Genomic DNA, 22,724 nt, shown 5'->3' with positions numbered 1-22,724 from the left:
ATAAAAATGTATAAAACAAGCTTAGGGAAACTAATGCTACTACCCCTAGGGAAACTAATGCTTTGCTCAAATTCCATGAGTAGTCTTTTTTGGAATAGCTGTGTATTTTGAGGAGAGGGAATTTTTTGTACTAAGAAAGGATCTCTACAAGCTCTCTTTGGGGAGAAGAATTAGTTATCATAATTTGCATCACAAATATTTTGACTTCTTTATATTTAGGTAAAAAGGAAGTTAAGGGCAGATGCAGTATTTTGACTTTTTACCCATTTAATTTATGTACTGTTTTGATACTGACAATAAATCACATGTATTACTGAGACAATGTAGGTGTCCTCAAGGACTCTTTTATAAAAGATTTATTTGGAACTCCATGGCAAATATTTTCTCTTTCCTTATGCATCAAGTACAAGTTAGAGCAAGGGAAAGATAATTTTGTTATGGCTAAATCTATCTGAATCTGCATTGATGAATACTTTCTTGAGAAATAAGGCTTAAGTGATACCCAAATGATTTACTCATCAGCCTGAAGCTTCTGGATATTTTCAGTTAAACACTTGAACACAAGAGTTGAGGCCAAACTCTTAAAATATAACACCAACATATTTGCTGTAAGAGGGGAAGCTGATTTCTTGCTTTTAAGCTCTGATCTATTGTACTATTGTCTCAGCCAGGAGGCTGATTTCCTCTCCCTTCTTTGGCTACCAGTTTGAACACACGTCTTCAAATAAAACAGCTTAAATACTGTGTAGTTCTCTGAGCAAGGCTGTCTTAGTGCCTCAGATGTTCTGTTTTATAACTAAACTGCCACACAGAGCAATTGCTTAATTTCCTTTTCTTTACTGCTTCCATAAAGGCGCAACCTGTGTGTTGAAAAAGAAGTTCTCAGCTAGTCAGTTTTGGAGTGATTGCAGAAAGTACAATGTGACTGTCATCCAGTACATTGGAGAACTTTGCCGTTACCTTTGTAACCAGCCAGTGGTAAGTGGAATTAAAGTGATGCCCATTTGTCTGTCAGTGAATTCATTGTTCTTCATGTGGGTATGCTAAAGGGAAATTAAACTGTATTTGGCATGTCCTTCTGCCGTTCCCTTTATGTGAGGTTCTGCAAATATTTGATGGTGTGTAGATGCTTAATAAAGATAATGACTTGAATCATGAAAATATACTAAAAGTATTACAAGGAATGATTTTGAGACTAAAAACTGATTCAGTATCATTTAATGAAAAAGTACAATTTCACAGAATTTCACAAGGTAAGCTCAAAAAACCAGGATTACTTTTCAATGCCTTTTCTGAATTTTCAGGACATTGTTTCTTGGCATCTGAGTGTGTCAAAGGTCTCACGTTTTGTATGCTGTATTTTAGCACTGCAGTGTTTTGTGGAATGTGCATATTCTGAGACCATCTAAACTGTACTTTTAAACTTGGAAGTGGCTTGTCTGGGTTAGCAGCTTTTTGTGTAAGGTGAAATATTTGCCTTTTTCCAATGATAAAACTATTCTAGACAAAAATTATTTAAGAGAAGAGAAAGAATTTTGTGAAAATGTACAGAAGTTGGATGCAATGCAACTGTTATCTCTTTGAAAAGCCTCCCTTTGCCACTATAATAATTTCATTTTGTTATTAAAAAAAACCACCAAAAAACAGTAGTTTATTTCCTTTTCAGTGAATTTTATTAAAAACTATTAACATCATCCTTAAGCAGTATTCTAAAACAAGAAAATGCAAATCAGTCTCGTTTTCCAACAGAATAATAATTTGCATTAATATCTCAAGTTGCTGACCAAAGAATGGAAAATGTCACTGGAGTGCTTTTCCCTTAGAGTAATTTTCAAGAGTATGTTCAAGTAATACAGTTGTGGGTCATGGAGCCTACTGCACTCTCTATGTGTGCCTCAGTAAAGTAGGAGCTCTTGAATTAAAAGGAGCATGGATGATGGCCCAGTGAAGACCACTGGCGTTGATGAGAAACCAGAATAGTGATACCTTCTCTGGGGTTTTTTTTGTTTGTTTGTTTGATTGTTTTTTGGGGGGTTTTGTTTGGTTTTATTATTTTTGAGATTTTGTTTTTAGTTTTTATTTGGTTAGGGGCTTTTAACTTTATGGTAAAACAAACAAAAAGTTACTGAATAACAAAAAATCAAGTTATAGCACATAAGAAAAATCAAGGCACCAGGGAGGTGTTGTTTTTATAAATTGTGATTTTTTTCTTCATCGTAGGTTAGCTTGATTTCCACAAAGTCATTTCCCTTTTCTCCAAAGCTTCTGTTTGTTGCAGTCTGTTTACAGTCTGAGATATTAATTGTTGCCTTTTTCTGTTCTCTTACTGTACATGGAGAGCAGGCTTCTTTTTCCATGCTTTTTATCTTAAAGCACAAATTATAGGCTAATATACTTAATTTATTATATATTTATTATATTTTATATACTTATATATAATATATATACACTTATATATACTTACATACACTTACATAAATATATACTTATATATACTTATATATATATATATAGGCTTATATACTTAATTTATGAAACAAACTCTTCCATTTTTAAGTCCTTACCAAACCACCATGAAGTTAAAGCAATTTTCAATTGTGCAAATAAAGTAATTTATATCATCCTTAACTATTTATATACTGCATACAACAATTATACAATCAAGTTATTAATTAACTGTATATCTATTCTATTTCTTAACTTTCTAGGAGCTGGCATATCTCAATTTTCCTGCTGTGAGGCTACCCACTTTTTTCTTTGTGGTTTTTTGTGTGTTTGTTTGTTTGTGGGGTTTTTTGTGGGTTTTTTTGTTGGTTAGGTGTGGTTTTTTTTGGGGGGGGGGGTTGTGGGGTTTTTTGGTTGTTTTTTTTTTGCTTGCTTGCTAAGTCTTCTCAAGAAAAAATTAAAATTATAAAACAAATCATTTTGACAGCTAGGTACTTAAAGAAAAATATTAAGTATCTGTCATGTTAAAACTGGAAGAGAAACATGTTCACACAAATAAGTGGAAGGTTTTAAAAGATCTTATGCAATTTACTCTTAGTTTTCAAGTAAACAAAATAATATCCTAAGTTGGATTCTCTAAGTTTCATTAATGTAGAAGTACTATATATGCTAGTAGCATGAGAAATATATGGCAAGTTTTAAAGTTCTGTCAGGATATTATGTGGGCAGTGTTTGTGAGATTAGAGTGCTACAAAGCCCTTCTAATTAAACCAGATTAAATCCATAGCAATTAGCTTATTTTCTTAATTTGTTTCTTTTAACACTAAACTTGAAATAAATGATAGTATATTGCTTACTGTTGAGGTCCACGGTGTGGCCTCCTATTTCAAAAATTCTGAACTGAACTTTGTACAGGTCTCTGTGGTGGCATATAGGCTGTTGGCTGAGCTTTCCTTATTGGTTTTGTCTTGTTTGATCGTTCTGCCTCCCACTCACATCTGCAACAGCTCTTGAAGACTCCTGCAGCAGATACTTTTGTGAGGTTATTTTGCATCTAGTTTAGTTTTGTAACCTGTTTTCTGGAAAGAACATTTGTTAGAAAAGGAATTTGTCTTTTTTCCTTAGGTACAAGTACAAAAAAATTCTGGCATATTTTGACATTCATAGATTTTGCTGGGTTTCCAAGTGAGTAATCCTCACGCCTACCCTCTTCCAAACACTTCTCCTGCAGAATTTTGATTGTAGTGAAAAGACAATGATCAGCATTGATGGCTAATAGCCATCAGTAGCTACAAAATGGATCCCTCTGTAAGACACTAGCATGACTACTCCAGTGAAGAAGAATATTCAGAAAATGGATAAACTGCTCTTGCTGGCTGACATTGATCAAAGTCTCTATTAACAATGATCTGAAAAACTACAAGAGTATAGCATAGCAGAGCTCCCTATATTGCTTCTTAGCAAAAGCCTTGGAAATACTTATCTCCTAATCTGTGGATATATTTGCCTTAGAGGCTTGCAACTAATTTAAGTTTTAACATCTGAACTGTAAACTAAATCTTCAAAGGCAGTTAAAGATTTGTTTTTAATTTGATGTCATGATCTATTTAATAATGCATTGCATCCTGAAGCTTTTGGAAAGATGGAGATGGCAATGCAGCATCTCTTTCCCGCTTTTCTGTAAAAAAGACCTGAATCCTGTTACAGAGGGTAGAAATCAGTGTCCTGAATCATTATGTCCTGTTTTCTACTTTTGTAAGCTGTGATGCAGTATGACAGTATTTGTTTGATTTATGATACCTTGCATGAAATAGGTAAGCTCTTTATTAAAACCAGAGTTCACTTCTGCTTGTATTCAAAGTCTATGTCACAAATAATTGTATCATTCCTTACAATTTCCCATTTAGTATCTGTCCTGTTTTATGTCCACTTGGTATTGAGGCAGTGTTATCCTCTGGGACAGGTAGCATTTCTTATTTCCTTGGGGTACTTAAGTGTATAAGACCCTGCTTATCAGCTTTCAGACTTTGTTTTGTTAAGCTGAGGCAAGATAGTCTCTCTACTGGATGCAGTTTGGCTAGTGGATATTTGGATGGGATTAAGCTCTCTGAAGTCGCTTCAGAAAAGGTGCTTAGGGATTTATTGTGTTAAAACTCTTCTGTGTTAGAACAATAGTAGTTTAGAAGGAGAAAATGAGGAATTCAGTACTTCTGGGATAAGGAAACAGAATGAATATTTATTTCCCTGCAGTTGACTCAAGTGCTATGGAACGGGATGTAAGGATGGAATAAGGATTTATGTAGTTGGAGAGTACTGTCTATCACTAAGAAGCAGTTTTCCTTAAAGGAAGCGAATCTGATGGTCACATAAGTAAGGAAAAATTAGTCAGCAGGCACTTTTCTACAAGGCAGGTTTTACTTGTAATTGCATTTTATTTCCCATTAAAGTTTAGCTCAATTTATATTCAATACTGGAAAATGTTCTTTCTGATATCCTTAAAATGTGGAGTGGAAATCTGTCAAGCCCCTTGCAAGTTTTTGTCATAAATATTTTATTGAATACCCTAAACCAGTGATGTGACACAGTTACAAACAACCACATCTGTAGCTTCCATGGGAAAGCTAAGAATCTCTACATGTCATTAAAATTTAATTTAAAGAGGGAATATTACAATTTATTTATTCTTCCAGTGACCTATCCTTTAAAAAAAAAATCTGAAGCCATTTGCACATGTCATAAGAAGACATCATTCTTAATCCAGGGTGTTGCTGATTTACTGCAGTATCAACAGTGCTTAAAATAAAATTGAACACTTTATACATACTATTATACACTGAACTGTTTATACATATTGTTAGAGAAAATAGAACTTTTAGACTAAGAACTGCACATCTGAAATCAAAGCTTAGAAAAGGCCATGAGATTTGGAAGCTTGTATTTTTTCCATCTTGAGTGTATCATTTGACCTTATAAAAAACAGACTGTATGTCACGCAAACATTTTGTTTTCAACTGCTATAACAACAACAGATAATATTTTTGAAAAGTGGCTTTAAAATAGAATATGAACCCACCTGTTTTACTTACTGCCTTCTGACACTTATATATACTGGCATACCTCTGTTGGTACCCACACATGATCCTATGTCTCTTTTCTCTTTCTCCCTACTAATAATGGTAAAAGTTTTCAGATGTTCTTTGTGAAAAATGTCTTCTGTAATGTCTTAGGAAGCATTACTTTTTCATATCCAAAACAGCCCTGGAGGCTAGTTACAATGTCAACTATTAGTTCTAGCGTGGTGTATCATGACTTAAGAGGTCATGCAATTTGACCAATTTCTCTCCTTGCAGCTTTCAGTTTTTCCTAGACTTGTCTTTTCAGTTAAACTAGTGGAGTCATGCAGAAAATGTGCTTATATTAAAGCCTGGAAATCACAATCACGCTTTCACAAAGGGAAGATTCATATTGCTCACAGAGTAGTGTATGTAATATGCACCACAAAAAATAGTCTGCATGTGCTTTAATTCTCTGAACTAATCTTTGAAATTATTCTAATACGTTATTAGGAGATTATTAAAAATGAGGTGAGTGTGAGCTATATTAAATAGCAGGCAACCAGTTGCTGAACTAGAAAGATGTGTCCTTTTCCTACATTTCCTGTCTTTTCTTATGGTACATCTCTTCACACTCTTCCCATTTTCTTTTATTTGTATTTCTAAATTTGAGTATGTATTTTGCACAAAAAATCTAGTTGCAGTTTATAATTAGGCATTACTAAATAATGAACATGGATGTGCATCTTGAAAAATGTTTTATATCTAGAATAGTAGGATATTTCCAATCTTATATTAGTCTAATAAACTATGTGATGCCCCTTTTTCAGGGTTAATGCATGAATAGAGTAACTGATGAATGTGTTGCATATACACCTTGTGAATACTTGTATGCAAATCCTGTGTCTTCTGTCCTATCATATTTTATATTCAACAGATATTTGCATTCTCAGGCCCTGAGATTGCTTTCAGCTTCATCAAGGCCATGATACAGAGAACAATTCATGCCTTCTTTCCTTGAATTATCTTTGCTTCTCTCCATTTGGATTTTCCTTATAAAAAATTATAAAAGAAGGGCGATGAACTTGTTTTCTTGTGTTTGTTTAAAGCAGCTGCTCAGCCTGTTATTATGTAGCTGCAATTGTGAGTCCTTCCTGCACCAGTTAGTTACTTAGTGTACTGTTGATAGCACTCTAAGAGGCATTTACCAACAGCTTAATCACATGGATAGTCCAAGTGGTTTATTGAGAATACTTAAGGAGAAAAGACTGCCAGATCAAAAATCCCAGGTATGTGCTATTTAATGCAGTAAGGCAGATCTTGACTTGTCAACTAATTAATATACAAAAGAACAAGCACGCAAGATGGAGACAGAGTGTGTCAAACTGATTTATGATGTGTGCAGATGTTTGGTACACAGTTCAAAGATCTTGGCAGAATGAATGGAAAAATTCCAGGTTATGGTAAGAACTGTTCTTGCTTAAAAATGCATTGATGTCAATGAAAAGGGCATTGAAAAAGTGCTTCACCTTTACTGTTAGAAATAAGTGGATGCAAACTAAACCCTATTTAATTTAATAGTCACTCTGAATTAAAAAAAATAAAATCACAGTGCAAGAAAATAAATAGACATTTTTAGAAACCTTGGAAAGATGTTACGGCATTCTGTTATTCAAAAATCTCTTGTCCTAACTACCTATGGAGAGCCATTAGTAAATTCAGAAACACAAATCATAATTGAATAATTATCAGAGGACATGGAATTTGAACTTATTTGAATTTGCTTGTGGTAGGTGGCCAGGGAAAGGCATTGAGTCCTTTGTAAATGAGATATTGTGAAGAAATACAACTTTTAGTGTAGAAGGTATTAATTTGGTACAGTGTTTTTGCAATGGTCTAAGAATACACATGCACACAATTGCTACATACCAGCTGTTGCAGGGCAGCTGGCTGACATGCCACAGCTTGGTCAGGTGTCAAGAATAGCACAGAGATAACAGAGCTTTTCTGCTGGAAGAGATATGTACTAGGTGACTCGTTGGAATTCCTTCTACTCCTGTAATTTAATTTATTGTACGAAAGGTAAGCTAGTTGATGAAATGCCATCTGAAAATGGCAGAAACTCAAAACCTATTTGGTCTAGTCAGTTTAAAGTATATGTTTCTGAATTTTTATTTTACTTCCTTTTTCATTAGAACACCCTAAGTGTTCATCACTCAAACAGGTTTTTGTAATTTGGTTAAATTATCATCTCTTTTCCTTCCCTTCTCTTATTTAGCATTTTATTTACTGCATAGCTATTCAGCCACAATGCCCATGGATACCAACATGCCTGTCCTAAGAGTTGGACTTCAGCAGTCATGTGGACAAAAATATATGTGATGATGTTTGATGTTAAAAAGAGATGACAAATATTAGAATAGCTAGCTCTATTTTATTTACTGTGGGTTTCTTTACATTGAAAGTTAGTTACACATAAAACAGACATGAACTAATGTCATATATTAGTTATAAAAAAGATAAAAATAGATAAAGTATTGCTATATTAATTTACTCACATGTAAAACTAATGTGAGTTAAAATCACTGCTTGAAGTTTCCCTAATTTGAATAATTTTCTTCATAGTTGTTAAACCTGCTGGGAGATGAAATTACATATAATTTTCATTCTTACAGTTGAAAGATTGTTAAATGCATGGCAGTTTTAATGTCTTCACTAGAAAGCCCTGCAGTACTCTTCAGGGAATTTTGTATCAACAGACAGGTACAACTATGATGGGGCTGACTAAATCACAAGTATGGCATTTACAACAATGCTATCTAACAGTGGATCTACCTTAGCTGTGAAGAAGTGAATTACTGCTCTACCATTTAAGAAATCTTGTTTTCCATGATTGGTTCTTGATAATATCATACACCTTCTTTGTATTTTTGCAAAAAGCCTGAGTGCTGTGAGAGCATGCTTTCCTAAAGTGAAGTGGCTTTACACTGTATTGTTAATGTTGATGATAGGTTTTAACATTGCAAGCAAAGTGAGATGATGATCTGTCAGGACTACTCTGCATCTTTTACACTAGAGAAACCATGTTGTGCTGTATTAATATTAACCAGCCAAAGTAACGTAAGGAACTTAATCTGTTGGGTTCTTTTGAGAAATAAACCCAAACACCGTAATCCACTGTCTTCTAGTTCATCCTAGAAGATAAACTAGACTAGAAAAAAACTTTTCAGCAAACATCTTTTATTTTTCTTTAAGTAAAAATAGTAGAAGCAAAGTCTTTTTATTAGCTTGGTCTCTAGAGGTTTTGAATGATCCTAGCCTGATGAAAGACTCAATTACTGTATGTATGTATATATGCATATGTTTGTCTCTTCTGTTCATTGTGGAACAAAGAATTTTGTTGAAAGTATCTCTTGAGCTATTTTTTGCATCTTAGCAAAGGCAGTATATTTGAATAATGCAGTGGCATCAGCAAGAGATAACTGCTGTTCAGCTGGACACATTCATTTCAGTTTAACATGGAAATTGCAAGGAAAATAACACACTTAGAAAAGTTTTATGTAGAGCTGACAGGAATATTCTAAAAATGGTGAACAATTTTCTGGGGTGGGGGGGCGGGTAGGAGGGGAAAGCGTTAAAAGCTTTCCTGATTAAGTTCATAGTAACACTGAAGCATTTTAGCTTAAAAATAAGAACATTATTATTGTTCAATGACAATAAAATTAATTTGAATACGTAATGTAACAGATGTTATTATTTCAAGTATGTAAAAACCAACTACATTATTTCAAGTATGTAAAAACTGTTGCTTTGTGGTATTGTGTCTGAAGTTGGAAAAACAAACCACTGTAAAAGTAACATCTGTGGGAAATTTCTAGATACTTCATTCCAGGCTATTTCCATGTCAGATTTGTAGTGGTATGTAATGCAGCACTTGTTAATAATGATTTGGCACTAAGTCAGTGATTTATGTGCTTATGTGTTAAGAAATTACTTTCACATCTAAAGATAGAAGGGAAAAAGCAAGAATTAGGTTCTTGTGAAAACAGAGTTCTTAGTGACCAGGGGAGGCTGGTGAGCTTTGACCTAAAATTGTGGGATAATGCCTCAGATTGTAATCTGCCGACACCTATCTGTAGCTAGTGAAATAGGTGCTGTACTTGCTGAATCATTTCAGCAAGAGAACTTATTTTGCAGAAGGAAGACTCTAAAGATGAATGAATACATTTTTATCTTTCTGTGAGTTACTGGTCTGGAAGAGTAAAGGAAAAACCAGTAGTTTTTGTGATTTAGAGGAGCTTAAAATTCCATTGTGTTTTGCAGCTTTTTGTTACAGTAGGAAGAATTCACTTCCTCGTGAAAAATTTAATTTGTCCAAGACATAACCCTTGAGGGAACTGCTGTCTACATACTCAGTTGGTGCTTTACTCTTTCTAATATCCAAATTATTCAAAAAACTCCTGTTTCACTCAACTGACCAGATCTCTTCACAAAAATAGTTTGCTGTGATTTTATGTGAGACTAAAGGTGTTCAAATGGATTTTTCCATAAGCCATAACTAATTCATACTGGTTTGGTGAGGGAACAGGCATAATAGAAAAGTAGAAGATAGAGACTCTCTGTTTTCTATAGTATATGTATGTGAATGTGTACACATATATGTATTTATATATATATGTATGAAAAGAATGTGATTTTGTGCAGATGTGTGCATTTGTATACAGAGAGATGTTTGCATACATATATAGGAGTGTAGGTATAGAGACAGTTGCAGTGGCAGAGTGCTATGCAATTCTGAAGGTATGTGGTTACAAATTGTACCAATGTTTATTTTGAGCTCTCTCACTTCTAGAGCATTCTGTATTGCAACTTGAAATGATTGAAAATTGGAAATGATTGAAAAGGGAGTAATATTTTAAACTAGGTGAAATGAAAAGGAAATAAACCCAAACTAATCCAAAAAGTACTGATGTTTTGCCTTCTGGTACTTCAACTTAAATATGACTGTATTTTAAAGGTGATCCATGCAGTCTCAATGTTTGGGATTGTATATATAAAATTAGAACATTGTACTCAACTGGATACATACTATCATGTTCATTATGGTAAGCATGGGACCTGACAACAGTAGAGACTCAAGATCACTAAGAAATAATGTATTCCAGTAACATTGAACAAAAACCCCTTGTGAGTCTTGATATTGAAAAAAGTACAGATGATAGCTCATACCCAATATGTGGGAAGGAAAATATTTTACAAATGTGTGAAATCTGATTGTTTCCTCATAATCAGTCTGAAGACAGAAGAAAGTAACTGTGCATCTCTTCTGATTTTAATCCTGTAAGAGAAATTATTCCTGTCTTTTTCTCTTCTTCCTAATTTTTTAATTCCTTTGGGGAGAACTAGACTGAGACAATACAACTTCTAAAATATGGAAGTGTTTATATAAATAATTGTAGTAATTTTTCAGGGAACAATTTTTTGTTTAACAAGATAATAGGTTTTAGACTGCAGCTTACTACTTTGCAGCTGTTCACCACCCATACAAGCTTTCTTTAACTTCTTGAGTATTATTTTTTCTTCTTTTTTTTTACTGGATGTATTCCAAAGAAGGTACATCTTTCCTGCAATATATGCAAGAATCAAATGCAGTCATAGGTATACTATATTTTAATTTTTTTCTTTTTTTTTTTTTAACAGAAGGAAGGAGAAAAAAATCACAAAGTCCGACTAGCCATTGGAAATGGAGTAAGAAATGATGTATGGAAGGAATTTTTAGACAGATTTGGTGCTGTTAAGATCTGTGAGTTCTATGGTGCTACTGAAGGAAACATTTGTTTCATGAACCACACAGGAAAAATTGGATCTGTTGGACGCACCAATTTCTTCTATAAGGTGACTACTTATTTACATTCTACTTTGTAGTAGTGTTGAAAAATTGTTTCTTAGTTTGACTATAGTCATAAGTCCAAGGCAATTTTTTTAACTCGGTTATTGCAAATTAACTGACCCTCTGTAAAATCTTGGCACTCAACCCAGTTGTACTCTCAGCAGTAACACTGAGATTTTTCATAGAGTTCACAGGAGTCAAAAAGGCTTTGGCTCTCTTCTGACAGTTTTGAGTAATCTGACAGTTGCCAAGTATAGCTTCAAGTCTCTACTACATTAGAGGACAAAAGTTGGATTTATTTTAATACCTAAGAACTCCTCATTGCTGAAATAAGGCTATAAATTTCTATTCTGATTTACTGTTCTATAAATTATAGTTAGTGATGTGTTTACATAGTATGTTTATATTGCATATTGCTATGTAAATATTTTGCATGAATGGGAATTAATAATAAATTTAATAATTACATACTGTTGCGTATAGACAGATACAAAATTTAATAGTTATTTTATACCTATGTGTGAATAAATATAATTAACTCAAACTACATCTAGCCTGTATCAGTACTCAGAAATGTCAAAGATAACACAATACTTATATAATCACTGTTGAGTTATTGTGACAGAGAATACTTGGAGAGATAATTAATTTAAAAATGCTATACACATTTAACTATAGTCTACTGTAGGTGTTTGCTGTGTCCTGAAACTAGAAAAAAACTTTTATATTTCATCAGCTTTGAAATTGGCAGTCATATATCTTGGGAAGGAGGATTACATGTTATTTATATCACACATTATGATTTTCCTCCATCCTTCTGAGTAAATCAAGAATTTGTTTCTGATTGAAATTCAGATAGACTTTTTCTTTTTGATCCTGTAAGGACAATCTTTTAAATTATTTGAAAGTCCCAAACAAAGTAACATGTGTCCCAAGCTAGTAACACGAAAGATGTCCAGCATTTTTGCAATGAGACTACATATGTATCATTACGTTGTTATTTATACCAGTTTTTACTCTTCTTGAAATAAATAGTCCCTCATGCATTGCTTAGAATTTTAAATTGAGTGATGTCTATCTATATACAAGTCCTGTTGACTTATATGATATTTGTGCTCCTTAGGAGAACTGATAGCAAAATGTCCAAACAAAACTTTTTAGGTGGTGATGTAAAACCTTTTTTCAGAAATACAACAGAGGTATCTTCTGAGGCCATGTAAATAGGTTTCTAGGCAGCATATGTTCCAGGGTCCTCAACTTCAATACTCTATCACCACAGTACAATCACTATACAGACTGCATTACTCACTGGGGCCAGAGGAATTCTTCACTACTCATAAAGGAACTCAGACTGCAGTGAGGATTATGGAGCCACTCAGAAAACACCACAAGAGCTACTGCATTACTCAGAAACCACTGAGAGCTCAGGAATTATGGCAGATGACTCCAGTGATGCTCTGTCCTACATGTCTGATGCTCTGTAGCAGGCAGTGACCATATGATATCTGCAAAGGGTCCAGAACTGCTACAGGAAATGAGAGATCTGGGGTTTAGGGAATAGTAGGTGAACTAGGAGCCTTACATCTGATAGTTTTTTTTTGTTTCAGACTATTCTAAACCAGATGCCTTTTAATCTTACAGATTTTCTTTGTGTTCCAAACTTGAGTAAAATTGTGTTCAGAATTGCAGAACTTTTGGCAGAATTTTGTCATAAGTCATTAACCTTTTGTAAATACTATGTAAAGTCTACTGCAGATAAAGATTGAACTTGAAACTACCTGCATGCTTATTTAATCATCTATATTTTTAATCAAGTAGTGTGGGGATTTTGCATGCAACACTAAATACATATTTTAATGCCATAGAAAAGTTAATTTTTACTTATTTCAGGCATTTCTTCTGGTTTTTTAAAATACATTTTGCAGCTTGCAGATTACTAAACAATGACTTCTGAAGTGTTGCTGGTTTTTGTTTTACTTCAGTCTAAATGACATCCACAAGACAACTAGTGATATATAAAGGAGAGCAGCATTATTTCTGATTTGTTAACTTGTGAAAGACCTGAGGTTGGAAAGAAAATCTGTCTCCTGCTGTAAAGCAGACAATGGCACAGACAAGGCCCAGCCACCCAATTCCTAACATTTGTTGTTTCTTCCAAGACATGCTACAACAGCTTTTGGAACATTCTCTTGACATGTAAGACAACATGAGATTACCCTTTAATGTGCTTTCTAGGGATTTTCTAAACACCTATTTCTTAAACTGGGAATAGAAAGAAAGATTACTGAGAAAGTGGGAAAAAGAAGCTTGTGTGTTCATATATGAGATACACTAAAGAAGAAGGAAGAAACTTGCTCTCTACCTACTGCACAATTGCACAGCTGGCAACAAAGTAAATGCAGTACAAAGCCCTACAGATACAGATATTGGGAGTATAAAGTGAAAAATAGCAGAAAGTTTTCAAGTACAACATTTTTAGCTGGAGGCAGGAAGGGGGGAAGCCAAAAAAAACCCAAAAGGAGTGCATTCTTTTGTAGGTAGTGGCAATGACACAATTTGTAAATGTGAAATACAGATAAGAATTACAGCTTTAGGAGGCAAACTGAGCTCTTAGAATGAGCAAAGTAACTTTTCTGTCAGTAAATGCTAAGGGCTAGAGATAAATGCTTATGATAAATATAAAGGTTCTACAGAACACATATATTTTCATAGAAATATTGGCAGACATAAGGTAATAGGAAGAAACAAATAAATGTTACAGCAGTTGGCAGAAGTCACTGTATTAAAGATGTTAACTAAAAGCAGTGCTCTTGTTTGCACTTGTTTCTTTTCACACTGTGTTCTTTATATAAGAGGAATTGGTTCATGTGCTTGAAAGCCTCCCTGTAGAATATGAATAAATCTTTCCATAAAGATATTTACATAGAGTCAATGAATGGTAAAGTAGAAGCCTCTGAATAGCTTTTCAGCTCGTAAAGTCTAAAATGTTTTACAAAAAAACCAGTGTCCTGATTAACACTGATTAACACAGTAATATAATAAATAGCTGTTTAATATCTACATCTGACATACATATATCTCTAGCTAATGCTAATAATGTTATGTTATACATGACATACATTATGTGTGTATTTATATATATGTCATATTGAAAAAATCTTGAAGACCCTAATAGTGTCTTATTGAATACATATCTTTCAAATATCTTTCTTATACTGAAATAAATTCTGATGGCAGACAACAAGAGAGCTTGGGATCAACGAGATCTGAGAAAGCTTTTAAGAAGGGCTAAAAATAACCCATGGCACATTCACCTGGACAGCATTACGTAAAAAAAGAAAAAAAAAAAAAAAAAACAAAAACAACCAACCAAAAAAACCAACAACAACAAAAAACCCAAAAACCTAAAAAAAATACTTAAAAAAACCCCACAAAAACATAACCACCCCCCCCAAACAACAACAACAAAAAACCCACCTATATTTGTAAATGTAATTTTTCATCATTTTAAGCAAAGATACTCAAACTATTACAGGAATCCAAATCTCTTATGCAAAACTGTATTGATAAAAATCAGCTTTGAGGTGAGAAACATTTAGATCTTAGAATAAATCTTAAATAATTTCAATATATAAAATGGCTTTCACACAGCCATTCAGAATTAATATTGTGTACTTCTTCATGCAGTCATAGAACTTGTAGCAGAAGACAAAAAATTTAATTTAAAAATACAAAATCAGTTTTAAGCAAATTTTAGGATCCCAGAAAAATGGGTTCAAAGAAAGAATGCTGATGTATAGATCCAAGCAATGGAAGCAGTGGAAGCACCTGAGTTCATTGGCCAGTGAAAATTAATATTGTTTCTTCTCCTTTGACTAATTGCAAGCTAAACTAATCTAAAGTACTTCAAGTGTTTTCTAAGGTATTGTATTCTAACATGCCATTATTCAGTTAGTATTAAACATTTGTTTTTTGGTTTTGTTTACTTTGGCTAACAAAGTTGTGGAAAAGACCTATGCATCTGCTCTTTACAGTATAAATAAGGCATTTCAAGTATATTTTTAAAGCTGTCTCTAAGATGTGATGAGACTATCCTCCAAATTTTTCTTACATTTCAGTGTTTAAAGATGCTTGAAACTAAACCTAGTACATGTAATGCATTGTTTTAAAAACTGATAATCTCCAAGAGAATTCAAAAATATTCTATCTCTAAAACCAGTAATAAAAACCTTGTGATCTCTGTTTTCTGATAAAGGTTCTTTGAGCATTCATTGAAAGTTGAAACTTTAGGCATGTCACAACTATCTTCAACACAATATTTAAACATACATAAATCAAATAAATTGAAAAAAAAAAAAAAACCAAGATGAGGAAAGCTGTTAGCTAGATAACATCTAGGCAGCATAGTACTAGACAACGTTGCACAGTAATGCACTTTCAGTTTCAGCTCACTAAATGATGCTTTTTGTTTGCTACATTTATGTGGTGCTTCAGAGAGTAAAATGTCGATTAAAATGATGAATGTTGCATGCAATACTCTGTGAAATAATATGCTAATACTTCAAAAGCTTAGGTCCTCATCCTATTAGAATTTAAATAATGAGGTGAACCAAATGTTAGTTTGTGCCCAGACTAAATACTTTGCTCTGAAGCTTTCATTTTCTAGTATTTATTATGAAAAGCAAGCTTCTCAGAATCACAGAATGATTTAGCTTGGAAAAGACTTTTGTGCAGGCACAGCTGTTTTCATAGACTTTGTATAGTTTCATTATGCATATTTAATACAAGATGCGGTATTTTCTTTAAATTATGTATTTTCATGATTGTTATTTCAAAAACCTAATTGGAATACACCTCATTAATACTCTGAAGTTGTAGGCAGAAAATGTATGTAGCACAGTCATATATAATGATAGTCTCAACAGTTTTTAGATGAGCTCAGATACTGAATTACAGTTTCTGAGGGTTTATAACAACTTAAAGTAATTTTTCATTCTTTCAGAGCTCAAAAACTGTATCTTGTCAAAATATTACACTGTATGATCCATTATGTTAAGCTATTCTAATCACAAACTAAACCAAAATAGCATTTCATACCATTTCATTATTATTATTTTTACTATTCATTGTATTTGGTCATATGAAGCCTATAAAAGTAAAAAATATCAATGTAACAAGAAAGTGAAAAAGAGTAGCATTTAAATGTAGACTGAAAAAAAAAAAAGAGACCCACTCCCACTGTGTTCCTCAAGAATAATAAATTATTTTCTAATTGAGGTGAACATTTTGGCTCTTAAATTCTTGACTATGGTAAATGGCGTAATCTGAGGTTAATAAAAATTATTACCCTTCATTTAATTAAAATAGTGTCCCATTCTTGAATTGTTATTTTATTTTGCAGGCTATGACTTTTTCCTTTGATCCCCTGTTAAAAACATCTTTTTGTTTCATACTTATGGCAGAAGAAAAACACAGTGCTGAACATTGAAAGGACTTGATGAATCAGTTTTGTCCATATGAGATTGAAATTGTGGGATTCATGTTGCTCTTTATTCAGATTTCTTTGATAAAAAGTTATATGATACATTTATAACAACATTTCAAATTTGAATAAAGATGCAACTCTTCATCCAAGTTAGTAGCAGATAAGAAGTTTGTTTTGACATTCTACCCTTTACTTAATATATAACTACACTTTCATATAACCATCCTTAAGTTGTTTGCATTTCTTTATTGTGAAGAGTGCAGAAGCATATTCATGTTTTATAAAATTGTTCCCCAACTGCCAAAAATTCTCAGGAGAAGATAATTACCTTGGTTTCACTAGTTGTTAAAGATTGTTAATAAGATTTCTTTTTGAGAAGGCAACATAGAATCCAAGCTGGGAAAATTGTCTCTTTAGAATGATAAAGAGACAATTTGGACCACTGCAAACTGTTGTCCAAATACTGTAAGGCAGTGTCTCTTAAAGGTACAGTTTGGATTCATATCACAGCAGAAAAAATGAAGCAAAATAATAGTCAAATGCTGTATATTGAAGGGAAAAAAAAAGAAAAAAAAAAAAAAGTATTGGAGTTGCTGGTTTTGATAGGAGTGTCTCGTCCTCTCCTTCAGTTTGCTTGGAGCCATGGGAGTATGTACCCTTCTGCTGGTGCTCACTTTCCACCACCACACAGCAGCCTTAAAAAGCAAGAGGGAAGATGTGAGGCTAGTTAAGCAAAAGTAAAGCTCAACAGGAAGCAGATTCTCCGTTGTGAGGCCTTTACCTTGCCCGCTGTTTTCAGTGCCAGAAGACCCCAAGAACACGTCATATCAGCCACCACCACTAAATGTCACTTAAATAATAGAGATAATGCTTCTATGATGCTGTCTCACATTGCTCTTTCAGTGATGATGTGGATCCCATAACTTTTTTGTAAGAAAATTAACAGAAGGGTAGTTCCATGTCTTCGTTTACAAAACTGTTTTGATGTTGCTTACTGTGGAGGTGGGCGGAGCCCTGGCTGCTCTGCCCTGGAGGGAGCTAAGTTGAGGAGTCAAGGAAGAATTTCGCAACTTCACCTTGAGCCCCTAGGACAAAAAGGCAAACATTCTAGCTACGGTTACCTGTCTGGAGACCCACAAGCCCTCTCGGGATTTTGTGTAGATCTGTTACAATTGATTGGTTCTGTACCCTTTTCCTCCCACCCTGGTGTCCCATAAAAACCCCTGGGTTTCCTCTGGTCGGCAGAGGTTCTTCGTCCCTGGATCCCTTTCGCTGGAACCCTCTCAATGAAGTACCACCTGCGGAAATTCCACACGAGACCTCTCTCTCTCTCATCACGGCCGGCTAAAAGAGGGGCAAACTCACAAGGGCATGAGCTAAGAGCACTGAGCTGAAATCACTGAAAGCTGAAATCACTGAGCTGAAAAATCACTGCTCTGCCCTATGCTGAGAAGCCCCTCTGCCAGCTGAGGAGCGCCCTGACCGCCCAAGGAGCTGTTTCTAGCGAGACATCCTTTGGGGTGGCTGTGGCTCTCTGGGTCCCAAGCGGCGGACCCCATCCACCAGCTGACATAGCTTACCTCCAGGAAACGGCATAAATCTACACAGAGTATTTTCAGTTTTAAATGAAACTGCATTCTCCTTTCAGATGAGCAAGACTGGAGCACAGGTTTCCCTATGTATATTTGCTGCCACCAGATGTCACTGTGTAGATGAGTAACTGATGACTTCTTCCCTTTTTTAGCTTTTTTTCCCATTTGATTTAATCAAGTATGATTTCCAAAAAGATGAACCAATTCGAAATAAACATGGTTGGTGTGAAAAAGTTAAGAAAGGTAAGTATGTATTCTAATAGGATATTACAACCTATTGATTTTAATAAAAATACTTTAGAGAGTTGTTTTAAGAAGCCTTGCTATTGTGTTACTGTAGTTTACCAAATTAACTATTACTCTTTGCTCTGAGAAAAAGCAGTATGATTTTTGATCTCAGATAAAACAGCATTAAACATACCAGTGCTGATATCAGAAGCATGCAGGAGATCCTTGTATATATTCACAGAAGAGCAGTGTTCAAAAGTGATGCTATGGTATTATCTTTGAATTAATACATAGTGACATCTGTGCTTTTTAAAGGAGGTTAACATAAGGAAATGGTTGCCTAAGAGATCTACAGGAAGGACTGGTGGATTAGAGCAAATGCTTTTTGATGAGAGATTAAGTGTTTCTGACTGAGTGATGTGATTCAGCTTAATAATTAAAAAAAAAACAAAAACAAAACAAAACAAACAAAAAAAAACAACCCAACAAACAAACCCCAAAACCAATGAAAACAAAAATTGCTTGGTTATAGTTGTCTTAAAAATATTTATCAGAAATCACGATTACACAATTTTTCAAAATGTTGTTAGATACTGGAGGATTCATTGAACTGTGGGAAGGTAACAGCTGAAACTGAAGCAAGAAAAACTCATATTAAAGGTCAGGCAGACAGCTTTAATAGGGAGCTGAAACGGATTTTTCAAAGTAGTTATGAGATTCTCTAACAGTTGGTGATCAGACATGGGTACTTTGAAGATGATATGTCCCCAAAAGCTGAAATTTTATAGGAATTTATCTCTAGGGATGCTAGACTGACCTGTGAAGGGAACACATGCTCTGATTAGACACTTGGACTAATTTTTTTCCAACAACACCACTCAGTCTAATGAAAAGTATTATCTCTGTCTATAATCTTTGTCTTACCAATGTCTTATTTCTTCAGAGCATTATGGCTGCAGTGATACTACCAGTGAACTAAATACTTGTACTTTAAACACTACCAGGGGAAGTGTTTATGGGGGAAAAAGCACAGTTCTTTTTTAAGGAAGGAATCTTAAATTAGAAATTGTGCCTACTTTTGAAAACATTTTGATAAATTTTCCTATTTATAATTCTTGTCTCTGTTACAAATTAATGGAACTCTTAAACTATATTGTTCAGGACTTGCTCCCAGAAAGGTTATTTCATACAATTATTTCATGTTCTGCAAATGAACACCCTGGTACTCTACATGCTTAAGAGGATAATCTTTTCCCCTAATCTCCATACTTTTTGGGAAAAAAATAGTATTAAACTTTTATATTTTACACCAAAAAGTAAATTGGTGATGCTGTATCACTTTATTGAATATTCTTACGAAGTTACAGAATCACAGATTATTCTGAGTTAGAAGGGACCCAAAAGGATCAAGTCAAACTCTTTAAGTGAATGGTCCCCACAGGGATTAAACCCAAAAGCTCAGTGTTAACACCAGGCTCCAACCAACTGAGGTAATTTCAGTGTTCTCAGAATTTCTGAAAACAGGTTAAATAGGGACCTAGTGCATGGGCTAAGCACCTACTTTTGATTGACATTAGTTTTTCATTAGGAAGATGATAAAGCTGACACTCATGGAAATTCAGTATATTGGGAGTCAATTCAATATTAACTTGAATTGTCCACTTTGAGAGAGTAATAAACTGCTAGTGAGCTTGTGATTGATAGATGATTGTTCTGGGAGAAAACTGGTGAGTCACTAGGAAGAAATACAAGTGACTGTGAATTTGCTTGGACAATACTGTAAGTAATACTAATGTCAGATACAGAAATGTCCAGTGATATTTTAAGTTTAAATTCTTTCAACTTCTCTGTATAGGTGAGGCTGGTCTTCTGATTTCCAAAGTCAATGCGAAGAACCCCTTCTTTGGTTATGCTGGCAATAAAAGACACACAGAAAAGAAATTGCTTTGTGAGGTATTTCAGAAGGGAGATCTTTATTTTAATACTGGAGATCTAATGGTTCAAGACCATGACAATTTTCTATATTTTTGGGACAGGATTGGAGATACCTTCAGGTACAGTTATTGTTTCTTTTCATATTTCTTCATTAAAGATATGTAGAATAGATATTAAAGATATATATAATTAAAGATATGTAAAATAATGTGGTTATATTTTATTTTCAGCTGGAACTGTTCAATTTATTGCTACTGTAATGTAGTTTGTGGTGATTCTGAAGTGGATGATACAGGCTTAATTTTGTCACAAGTGTTCCATGACTAATAATACTGTGTAGTTGAATGGTTCATTTTCAGAATAGTTCATAGGAATTCTAGCTCTTTGAACATGCTTTTCAATAATCATGGAACTAGTGAAGGATTTGCTATGAGCAAGGAAATCCAATACTGACGTGTAGGAAAATGTATCAAATAGCAGAGATTGGTCACATTTGATACATTTATATACATGTAAAAAACTTGGAAACAATTGATCTTCCATGGCCCTTACATTGCTATAATACAGTTTAATTGCAACATTGTCTTCTGATGTTTGAATTCCAGTGAGGAGGTAGTGTTAGTCTGAAATGAATGGAGTTTCTACTAAAGATTTTTCAAAAGGGCAGGTGTCATGGGATTTAATTATTTTTTCACACATTTTAGATGGAAAGGGGAGAACGTTGCCACTACAGAAGTTTCTGACGTCATTGCAATGTTGGACTTCATACAAGAAGCAAATGTGTATGGTGTGTCTGTACCAGGTAAATGCTTGAGAAGCATTTTGCTTCTCCCAAGTTCATTGTTAACCCTCATTACTCTTTCTATTTTGTGTTTTAAGTATGAATCATGTTTGACTGAGGCGCCTGTTTAATACCCAGCTAAAATGTAGATGCAGGCAATGAAAATACCCCCCTATTGTGAATGAGCCAGTGAACCATGCATTTTTTATCTGTATGCAATGAGGATTATTTTTGAAAATCTACCATGCATGCATTTGTGATAGCTACATAACCTAAATTAAAATACAAAAATTTAGTAAATTCACATTTGTGTAAATCCAGACATATGTCAAAATAAAATGTCAACAAGGTAATTCTAAAGTAACTCTAAAGGAAAATATGTGAAGACATTTTTGTGTCTTATTTCACTTAGCCTCATAAAATAACTGTAAACAGTTATGCTACAAAACCAAGAAGAAAATGAAAAAAGAATACAAAAAGAAAAACAAATTTGTAAGGGAGAATATACATTAATTTCTTTTTAATGGGTTTTTTTGGTTACTTTTCATGAGATCATATGGGCTTGAGTCTCATTCATGCTATATCTTTTTTTCAAAATATATGCTTGGTCTCACTGGGATAAAAGTAAGTTTCTCTATAGGAGATTGTTCAGTGCTCTGCTTTGCACTGATGGCTAAAACAGTGTTGATAACTTAACAGTGCTTGGCTACTGACCAGAGCTTGCACAGTACCAAAGCTTTCTCCATGCATGAGAATGCTGGGAACAGCAAGAACTTGGGAGCAGTGACCAAAGTGATATTCCCTATCATATGAGAGCCGTGCTTAGTTATTAAAGCTAGAGGAAAAGTGGGTGAGGTTTGTGATTGTGCTGCATGTCTCCCCCAAAAAATGCTGCATGATCTGAGTGAACCTGTTCCTGCAGGAAGTAGCTGGAGATCTACCTGATGATGGGAAATATTGAATGATGTCCTGGTTTTGCTTTGCTTGTACATGTATCTTTTGCCTTCCCTATGAAATTGCCATTACCTTACCACTTGAGCCTTGCTTTCCTTCATTTCCCATCCTGTGACAGGAGGGATTGAGCACAAAGCTGGCTGGATGTTTCGTTGTTGGCAAGGAAACACAAAAAGATAAAGGAGTTTAAAATGATAAAAAGTGTCACTTACTGTTTTTTAAAGCCATAAAACAAGAAACATCATAGAAGACTGTCTGAGAATCAGCTTCAAAAGTATAAGAGATGCTAATTTCCTATACAACACTTACCTGTTTACCTACTCAGTTTATATGACTGTCTTGATAACTGCAACTGTTAACT

The 22,724-nt window shown here is 34.1% G+C and overlaps 1 protein-coding gene across 1 annotated transcript in view; it reads left to right on the top strand.

Moving 5' to 3' along the window:
- SLC27A6 (solute carrier family 27 member 6) overlaps positions 1 to 22,724 on the top strand; it is a 37,137-nt gene that overhangs the window by 10,482 nt on the left and 3,931 nt on the right. The window contains exons 4-8 of the mRNA XM_066340058.1: positions 854 to 978; positions 11,199 to 11,393; positions 18,618 to 18,708; positions 20,549 to 20,747; positions 21,333 to 21,430. Of these exons, the coding sequence (XP_066196155.1) occupies positions 854 to 978; positions 11,199 to 11,393; positions 18,618 to 18,708; positions 20,549 to 20,747; positions 21,333 to 21,430 (708 nt within the window). The remainder of the gene's footprint in view (positions 1 to 853; positions 979 to 11,198; positions 11,394 to 18,617; positions 18,709 to 20,548; positions 20,748 to 21,332; positions 21,431 to 22,724) is intronic.

This window comes from Sylvia atricapilla, chromosome Z (assembly GCF_009819655.1).
Source record: "Sylvia atricapilla isolate bSylAtr1 chromosome Z, bSylAtr1.pri, whole genome shotgun sequence".
In the NCBI taxonomy this organism is placed as follows: Eukaryota; Metazoa; Chordata; class Aves; order Passeriformes; family Sylviidae; genus Sylvia; species Sylvia atricapilla.
The sequence above is the reverse complement of the archived record's forward strand: the minus strand, read 5'-3'. Positions and strand labels throughout refer to the sequence as shown.